Source organism: Chenopodium quinoa, unplaced genomic scaffold (assembly GCF_001683475.1).
Source record: "Chenopodium quinoa cultivar QQ74 unplaced genomic scaffold, ASM168347v1, whole genome shotgun sequence".
Lineage (NCBI taxonomy): Eukaryota > Viridiplantae > Streptophyta > Magnoliopsida > Caryophyllales > Amaranthaceae > Chenopodium > Chenopodium quinoa.
Window position 1 is genome coordinate 536,240 of NW_018742455.1, and position 10,003 is coordinate 546,242.

At 33.6% G+C, this 10,003-nt stretch overlaps 1 protein-coding gene across 1 annotated transcript; it reads left to right on the forward strand.

Moving 5' to 3' along the window:
- Positions 1–2,163: 2,163 nt before the first annotated feature.
- On the forward strand, positions 2,164–9,795 carry LOC110718141 (proteasome subunit beta type-3-A-like). Its single transcript, XM_021896943.1, has 7 exons — positions 2,164–2,312; positions 2,429–2,610; positions 2,800–2,907; positions 3,970–4,059; positions 5,131–5,215; positions 7,573–7,667; positions 9,499–9,795. The coding sequence occupies exons 1-7, from the start codon at positions 2,307–2,309 to the stop codon at positions 9,545–9,547; spliced, it is 615 nt and encodes a 204-aa protein (XP_021752635.1). The 5' UTR covers positions 2,164–2,306; the 3' UTR covers positions 9,548–9,795.
- Positions 9,796–10,003: the final 208 nt, after the last annotated feature.

Below are 10,003 nucleotides of genomic sequence, written 5' to 3' on the forward strand. Positions count from 1 at the left end.
TCTTGAATTAATCTTACAAAATATGTATTCACAACAAAACTCTTAAACAAATATAAGTACAACCTTAATTAGATCAACCTCAACTAGCAACATTCTATTGGCACACTCGTGATACTTAAATAATCCTCAGGCTCTCACCTTTAAGCATACTTGCAAAACCATTTAACCAAGTTTACCTCTTTTCAACCATGTTCACAAAACAAATCAAGAAATGTGACTTATATGAGTACAAATGAACAATCAAACTATAGATAATATATATACTTTTAGGTAGTGTTTGGTAGCTTAGCTCTAATTTGGTTTGAAACCCTTGAATTCAATTTCAGAAACTAAAATGGTGAGCGGGAGAGGTGATTGGAATGGGATGTTTTTTGGAGTCTTTAATCATAGTGCGATTAAGGTGGTATATATTTATTACAGAATAAATTAAGAGAATGGAAAAAGTTGTCCAAGGGAGAAAAATAAAAGGACATTATTGATGATTTCATTGACAAAGCTTTGAGAATTTTTTTATGGCAGATGTGATTAAAATCGAGCATAATCATGAATAAAAACTATGAAACATGAGCATAATTGAATAATAAAACATGATAATCAAACATACATGTGAAAATTGTTCAATCTTCAAATCTATAATATCTAACTATAACCAACAATTTGCTATATTTTTTTTTTAAAAAAAAAAACCTATAATAAACAATTTAGGGCTTGTTTGACATTGCCTTTTGTTTTCAATTTTTATTTTTTTAAAATAAAAAACCCAATACATGAAACAAGAAAAAAATGTTTCTATTTTTCTATTGTTAGTTTTCAAATTATCATGATTGCAATAAGTTAGAGAAATTTTTAATTCATTATATGATATATTTTCTTCGTTTTTTTAAGTGCCCCAAAGGAGGTGCGCGCGTTGAGGTTTAGGCAAATGACTAAAATAATACTCCATTCTTCCCAAAAAGTTCGACCTTATGACCAAACTCTAGTCCCAAATTGATCGTCCCATGTGCATTAAAATACTCCATGATATGCAACAATATTTGTGCAAAAATTAACTTTCTCATGTAAATTTCACTTTTTCATATATATTCTTTTATTACTTCCTCTTTCTAATTTTTGCAAATTCCATGCAAATTTCACTTTTCAATATACTTTTACTACTTCTTCTTTGACTTTCTTAATACTCGTGAAAATTACCCATAAGAGTCGAACTTTTGAGGACAGAAGGAGTATATGAATGGTCATGGATGAAAATAAAAATTTTTAAAAAATAAGAGAGAGAAATATAAATGAGGAACCACTAGGTATAATGTGAGAGGGAGAATTGAAGAAATAATATTATTAAATGATAGTGGGGTCAAAATAAAGAGAGAGAAATAATATATGTGTGTGAGGTTTCTATAGTTGATAATGGGGTGCTAAAAAAAAAGGCATTTTTGCACTAAAATGGAGTAATGTTTAATTTCTTCCAAATTTTATTATTGTATAATTATCAAGGAGTTACATTCTAAAGGAAATTGTTATGCATATAAAGAGTTTATCAATTAATTAAACTAAACATTAATAAATAGAGCTGAGGTTAATGCATGGAATTTGTCAATTATTAATGGTATGGTAAAATTTGGCGACACATCATATGCCAAATGACAAAATTGGTGATACATGACAAAACAACATGTCTTGCCATGAGTTTTAATAATATATATTGATATTGATTGATTGATTGATTGATTGATATATTGATGATTAATGTAAACCTTTTTTTTTAGGGATACCCAGTCAATTCCCCAGACAAATAAATTTTGCTTATCTGGGGGTATAATTGTCTTTTCAATTACTAGTGGAGGGGTATATGCGTCTTTTCATGTACTAATTGAGGGGTACATGTGTAATTTCCTCATCAAACAGTAAAATCAAAAGACAAACAGTAATTGGACAACTTACCAAAAGTACTGAATAAATGACCCTACTTTTTCAATATATTTACAAAAATGCTATCAGATTAACAAAAAATTGTTTATCTAGTAGATTAACTTGTATTTTTTTTTTTTTTTTTAATTTTTTGAGAATTTGTGTTTTTATTGAGTTCAAGTGCTTAACTTTTGAAAATGCTAGTTTAATGCCTTAATGCCTTATTGTTCAAGAAACCAGAGTATTTCACCTTTTTATTTTCCTTTTATTTTATTTTATTTGCAAAAGAAAAACACTGATACAAAAAGCTCGATTCCTCTTTGTCTCTCACTCTTCTTTTCTTCTTCAACTCATTTTCCCCTTTCTCTCTCTCACTCGCAGATTCCCTCTTTCAATTCCAGATGTCTGTAAGTTTTCTCTCTCTTCGACGAACCCTAATTTCAATTCCGAAACTTCATTTCGTAAATCTGCTGTTAATTGTTAATTGCTGTTGATTTAATTTGATTTTCGATGAAATGAGCAGATCTTCGAGTACAATGGAAGTGCCCTAGTGGCAATGGTTGGGAGAAATTGCTTCGCAATTGGTAGTGATCGAAGATTAGGGGTTCAGCTTCAAACAATTGCTACTGATTTCCAGCGTATTTTCCAAATTCACGACCATCTCTTCATCGGTCTCTCTGGTCTTGGCTCCGATGCCCAAACTCTGTAAGGGTTTTTCAATCAAATTTTCTGGGTTTGTGAATTTTTGCAATTTTTTTGGGGGAAATGATGAAAAGTTTGGAGCTGATAGTGTAATTATGGAATTTTGTGATTTATTTTGGAATTAATGTGAATTAATTTGAGAAAAATGTAGAGAAAATGGAGCTGATAGTGTGATATAATGTAAATTTGAAGGTACCAGAGGCTTGTGTTTAGGCACAAATTGTATCAGCTGAGAGAGGAGAGAGACATGAAGCCTGAAACTTTTGCTAACCTTGTCTCTGCAATTTTGTACGAGAAAAGGTTTGGTTTCTTCATTTGTTTATTCGTTTATTATATACATATATATACTTGCCTTGCTTATTACTCTAATGCTACCTTCAATTAGTAGTTGTGTTGATAGTATAATCTGAATTAGTAATGTGACAATTAAGTTTGGACGGATGGGGTATGAATGTATAACGCCGTTGATAAAATTTAGGCTTCAATGGTTAAGATTGAGACTTGTATTGTTGAACCTCTTTATTGTCCACAGAAAAATAACCACTTCATAACTTAGAGGAGGTACTCCTATTACCAATTGATTTGGGGATGAAATTTCCTTTAGGCTAATTGGGCCAAACGCTCCTCGTTGGGTTGTGTGCATTTTATATTTTTAAATTAAAGAGATGTTCTTGATCATTGTTTTAGAAGCTTATACTATACACTTGTTGCCCAAGTCATTTATGTTTGATTGTTTCTTTTGTATTATTAGAGGGCAAATATGGATGTAATTGGCTTAATTTTAGAAGAGAAAAAGTGCCTATCTTAATAATTTTTTGGAAATAGAAAATCCTTTGTTGCTTTAAACTTCCACCTTGACAACAAGAAACTAATGCTGTATTGTTCTTGATGATGTGACTTTAGGTTTATTGCTACTACCTAAGATGTGGTAAAATGGACTGAACTGTTGTTAGATTGGGATTTGGGATTTAGCATTATTTTTGATTTGTCCATATACTGATCACATGTTGTATAGTATATTGTGATTTGTACTGACACTGATTACGTTTTGTGTATTACGGAGTATAAAGTGAAAAAAGACTGACCATTTGCTCTCCTGCCACTCCTTTTCGCCATCAAGTAGCTGGTACTCCAGACATAGCTCAGAAGCCTATTTTTTATTTTTAGTCATACAGTGCGCAATCTCATAAATCCCTTATGTGCTGTTCTAGATTTCTTTAAGCTATCAATAATTAGTAATTAAAGCTTCATAGAATCCTGCTGTTGTTGAATTCCATATTTGTTGTTGTACCAATATTTTGCTGTCGTCTTATTGGTTGCTATTTTTTAAGAAAACTGAATGTGAGTTCTGTTTTTCTCTAGGTTTGGCCCATACTTCTGCCAGCCAGTGATTGCTGGATTAGGTGATGATAACAAGCCTTTCATTTGCACAATGGATTCAATTGGAGCCAAGTATGCTCTCTTCTCTGTTACCACTTTGTATTCTTTGGAATTAATACTCGTTTGCGGTATCAGTAATTTAAGATTTTTGAAGATTATATAAACATCGATATTAAGGCCTTGCGACTATGTGGCTGTTGAAAATCCTTATGAAATAACTGATATCTCTAAAAAAATGGGGAAAAAAATAATTAGAAAAGTTAAAAGTCCTTTTGATGATGTCTTATTTGCTTGAGGCATCATGGTTGTATTCTTCATATTCTCATGATTAAAGAAGATGAATAGAACCAGTACTTTAAAAATCACGCCTAGGCTCTAAGGCGTTAGGGGTCATGCGCCTTTTGTGGTCTAGGTGAAGCAATTTTAATGAGGCGCTAATAGGGCACATCAACTTTTTTATTCTGAAGTTTTTTTATTTTTTTTATTTTATTGTTTATAATACGCGCCTCACTTAAACTAAGGTGTGCCTTAGGCGCAGAAAACTCCGAGATGCCTTGGTGCGCCTTGAGCTTTTTTATACATTGGCTAGAATCTTCTTTGGTTTGAAATTCATATTAGTGATTTTGGAGAGAATCTTGAGCTTTATATGGTACTTGTTTGATTCATATTGGAAATTGGGATTTGTTTTTCTTAATCAAACTGCGTACCTTAAACTGAGTAACTGACATGTGACCATTAAATTTATCAGAGATATAGAAGAAAGCACGTTTGTTCTCTATGAAGTTGGAATTGATGTCTTTTTCTCTTCTTTCATGCTAATGGGACTTGGAAAAAATCTAAATCTTGCAATCCATTGTACCATATTTGAGAAAAGCATTGTATTCACTGGCTGCTAGAGTACCTTTAAACTTGATAGGGTGGTTGATTTGTGGTCTTTACAGTGATAGTTGTGATTTTCTTTGTTATTCTAGAAAATAAGCCTTTAACACTATTAACCTATAATGAAGAGATTTTTTTATCAGAAAATTATAAGATGGATCGTTGTAGTAAATGCAATGTTATTTCTGACATTTCATAGCTGCTGCATTACCTATCACCGCAAAATTGTAGTCTTGTTTCAATTTTTTTTTTCCCGATTTACAGGGAGCTAGCTAAAGATTTTGTTGTTGCTGGAACTGCATCAGAGTCTCTGTATGGTGCTTGTGAATCTATGTACAAGCCTGACTTGGTAAGTCATTTTCCTTGCATTTTAAATTTTCTTTGAGTATTTATTGTGACACATTGACATCTGAAATTTTTGGTTTTTGCTATTTTACCATCTCTGTTTGTTTGTAATATTCTAAGTTGAGCTATCGAATCTGTGGTTCTTTATTTTGGTTTCACGCATGACTATGGGTCAGCAATCCACAAAGGATTGGAATTTCCTAGCAAATTTGAATTTCTACCTAAAGAATTATCATGAACTGGACTTTGGCTTTTCAAAAATGTTGATCCTAAATCTGTTTGCAGCTGTCTGTTTTATCTTATATGGTTGAATATAGACCTGGTCATATGTTGGTTTCCTTGTGGAATAATAACTTTATCTTTTATCTAACTGTCATGTGTTTTAAAAAGTCTCACTACCTGCATTTATCTAAGTTTTCATGTATCTGAATTTTAACTTGATCTTGATGGTGTAAAAGCATTTTTCTTCTGATTAGTGTTATGTTTCCTGCTAACGTATATCCCATTTAGGATGTTGTTTTCGTAAAACATTAAGGAAAATTTAACAACAATAAACCAACCTTTGCTCCTTTCTCCCAAAATGAACCAACCTTTAAATCTGCCCAAAATAAACACAAGTTTGCCTTTATTCTCCCAAAATGAACCGAACAGGTCACCTTACCTATTATACCAGGTAAAAATCCACGTGTCATTAAATCATTGGTCAAGGCTTCTTTTTCTTTTTCTTTTTTTTTGTTTTTTTTTTATAATTTTTACAAAAAAAAAAAGAAATTTAAAAAAAAAAAAAAAAAAAAAAACAAAGCCAAACACCCTTCCAAATGCCAGCCACCCCACTACCACCCACTCAAAGCTTGACCCCCTGCCCTCAGACCCGCCCAGAACCCCCCTCCTCCGGTCGCCGGTGCCGGCTGTACCCCATTAAAGCGACTGCACCTAAAGGAAGAGGTTGAGTGATGATTCCAACAATGGTGGAGAGGAAGATTGCGAGGAGTTGCCATGCGTTTCTGGGTTTGAATTTGATTAAAGCTCCCTGCCATGGTTGAAGTTGAATTTGAGGTGGGCTTGTTGCAGAAGATGAAATGGGTTTGAATTTGAAAGTGTTGGGAAGAGGACGGAAGAAGAGAAGGAGGAGAATGGAGAATGGAGGAGGAGAGTGAGAAGATGAGGAGGAAGAGGATGATTTGAGAGCGTTGGATCAGATGGAAGGGAGGGTAAATTGTGGCGTAGGAGGGTGGGGTTGCTGGCAGCGGGAGTGGTTGGGTGCCGGCCGCCGGTAGACGGAGGGAGGAGGGGGTGGCTGGCAGTGGATTGGGGGTTGGATTTTTTAATTATTTTAATTTAATTTAATTTATTTTAAATAGATAATTAATGGAAAATAAAAAAGTGACCGGTTATTCAGGTCACAAGTCATTTGGGTTTACTATGGGAGAAAAAATGCAAACTTGTGTTTATTTTGGGCAGATTTAAAGGTTGGTTTATTTTGGGAGAATGGAGCAAAGGTTAGTTTGTTGTTGTTAAATTTTCCAAACATTAATAAGGTTTTATACTCCCTCATTTTGCCTTCATTAGGAGATACTGCCTCCGTCCCTTATTGATAATCCTTTATAGCCTAATTTAAGTCCCAAAATGATAGTCCCAATTGCTTTTTCCAATTACTATTAATATTAATTTTTTACCAAAATTTCCTCCAATTTACAACAATATTTGTACAAATTTAGCTTCCCTATGTAAATTTTGCATCCCCCTCAAAAAAAAAAAAAAATGTAAATTTTGCATTTCCATATACTTTTATTACTTTCTCTCTCTACTTTTTTGCATACCCCATGCATATTTACCTTTCCAATATAATTTTACTACTCCCTCCGTCCCCAAAAATTCGACCCTTTTGGGTTGATTTCGCGGTTATTAAGAAACTTAAATTAAAAAAAATAAAAACATATTGGAAAGGTAAATTTACATGGTGTTTGTAAAAAAGTAGAAAGATAAAGTATTATAAATACATGAAAAAACAATTTTATATGGGGAAACTAATTTTGCACAAAATATTGTTGTAAATTAGTGGGTACTTTAATGCAAATGGGTCGATCATTTTGGGATTAAAATTAGGCCAAAAGGGTCGAAGTTTTGGGGAAGGAGGGAGTACTTATTTAAGTTTCTTAATTCCCGTGAAATTTCACCGTAAGGGACTATCGATAAGGGATGGAGGAAGTATATGTATAAAAATGCAACTCAAACTGATTCAGGAAAAATTCAAAATCTATTCAGCCTATGCTAGTGATTTGGAGTTTTAGCTTACAGCATTGAATGCCTCACATTGGCCAAATTTTTGTCAGCATCATTAATCTTGTGCCTGTGATTCAGGAACCTGAAGAATTGTTCGAGACAGTCTCCCAAGCTTTACAGGCATCAGTTGACCGGGACTGTTTGAGTGGTTGGGGAGGGCATGTCTATATTGTGTAAGTGGAATCCCTTGTACCCTGTTTTCTTTATTGGACATTTTTTTGTTAATACTGCATAATACTCATCTTATGTGCTGCTTGGATGGTTTCTACCAGTGCTTTCCAATTATATAGAGCACTAGATCCCTGTAGACTTCATTTAGTTGTGGTAGGTTGTGGGTTTTAGCTTGTGTCAGGGGATCTTGGCATTGGTTAGCAGGAGTACTGTCCCTCCACTTCTTTTTTTTAAAATTTTTTTTAAGAAAAAAACTGTCCCTTCACCTTGGATATGGGGACAATGATTTAATATATATTTTTTTAAACAATCTCGATTTTAAAGAATTTTTGTATGAGCTTTTATTGTTTAAGTACATATATACACATTTTGAGGTTCATAATCTTGTTATTTTATTGATTCTAGTTTATTTGTAAGCTTATATTGCTTACTTTCTTTTCTCCTTTCCATTTATATTTTACAAGTATGTGGTTCAAGATAATTGATGTCTTGGTATAAATTGAATTGTCGGGCTCAATTGTTGGAGTGTCGAATGTTTGACATAGGTACATAACGTAAATTTAAATGATGATGTAAATTTAAATGTTGATGTAACATAGCCCAATAACAACTTTTTCCCAAAATGACTGTCAACAAAATTCCTTTTTTTTTTTTTTTTTTTTTTTGTCTCCATTTGAAAGGTAGTTTCATGGTTGTAATTTTTTACCCTCTTGCCCGTGTTGGATTTCTAGCCTTGCCCTATCTGCTAGGGGCCTTCTGTGCCACAAAGAAATTAGCAATTTTATTCTGTTTGTGGGTCTGGAGATTTTTTATCATTACTTGTAATCAGCTGCTGCAGGTCCTGATGAAGTAATATAACAACAGTGGGAGAGTGGTTGAAGCAGTAGGAGAGTGGTCCTGATTTTTTGTCGTGTAGGCAAGTGTTTGAATAACAAAAAAGATTTGAAAGGAGGGGGGAGGGGGGGGGGGGGGAAGGTTGCAGTAGTGTCTTGAAAAAAGACTGCAGGGACTATGATTAAGGAGCGGATAGAGTAAACAAAGACAATATGCTATGTACAAGTGGGGGCTCCTTCTTTCTAAACCTAGACCGAAACATAACAAGAGAGGATCTTTAACCGATATCTGGGCTAGGGCACATTAGTGTTGGGCTGTTTTAGTTTTCTATCAAGATTCATGTCTATGATAAGTGCTAACTGGGGTCAAGTCCGTAATAGTTTTTCTCTATCAGCTAGTAGGACATTGTTTCATTTTTGGCTATACTCACATATCATAGAAATAAGTAGGTATGATAGTAAGTGAAGATACAATACTACCTCTTTCCTAAATAATAGACCATATTTCTATTTAGTTTTTCTTGTATCGGTTAGCTAAATCTTAAAGCATACATGTAGATTGTAGATTTTGTAGTAATTAAGACAAATTTCCTTTATTATCCTTGTGATACCCAATTTGCTCTATTTACCCTTGTAATAACACCAATTTAAAGAAAGGCTACATTGGTAATTAAGGTCTTGACCATACGCCCAATCGCCCATACCTATCTTTGGTTCTATGTCTAGAGTCAGCTTTAGCTTAATAACCGAGTGTATGTTGTGGTCCTATGTAGTAATGTGATTGTGGTCTCATCTTGGGTTATAGCCTCTTCTTTGGTGAGAAAGCAAACTCTTGCTATTATTCATCCCAAAGAGGAAGTTCAAATTTAAATGCTTCTTTGTATTTGTTAGCTCCCCACCCTCTACTTTTTTTTTTTTTTTTTTTTTTAATTCCTTTTTCAGTTTTATTTGGCAAACCTAATAATGCTTTTTGTGTTGTCTTTTGCCTTTGCTTGTGCAGCACTCCAACAGAGATCAAGGAGCACATCTTGAAGGGCAGGATGGATTAGAATTTCTCTACAGGGCTTATCTTTCCCTATTCTCTCTATCGTGTCTTTGGAATGTAGTTAGACTTGTTTCCGTGGAGGTTTAATGTAATAGAATATGCTGTTGAAACTAGCGTGTGCTAATTCTGAATTCTTGTTCATGTAGTGGACAGTGTATTTGCGATTAGACATTTCCAGACTTAGATCTTGTTATCCCCTGAGTTCCGTTCTAATCATAAGCCATTAGTTTGGTCGGTGATTAATTTGATCAATCTTGGTATTCGTGTTTGCTGCTAGCCTTGATGCATTGCTGAAGAATTAGTGTGACTGAGTGACAAACCGACAATGTAATCGGATCTGAAAATCATTGTTTGCTCAGCTAAACAACTCTTAAATGGCTAATGCTAGTTGTAATTTGTAAATAAGAATTCATAATTTGATTACCTTTACTAGTATCCAAATATCTGATACAGAATTCTT

Bases quoted from the DNA above. Each gene is read 5' to 3' on its own strand.
- LOC110718141 (XM_021896943.1), top strand. The intron at 2,908-3,969 runs GTTTGGTTTCTT...GTTTTTCTCTAG, and splicing joins GCAATTTTGTACGAGAAAAG to GTTTGGCCCATACTTCTGCC. The intron at 4,060-5,130 runs GTATGCTCTCTT...CCCGATTTACAG, and splicing joins ATGGATTCAATTGGAGCCAA to GGAGCTAGCTAAAGATTTTG.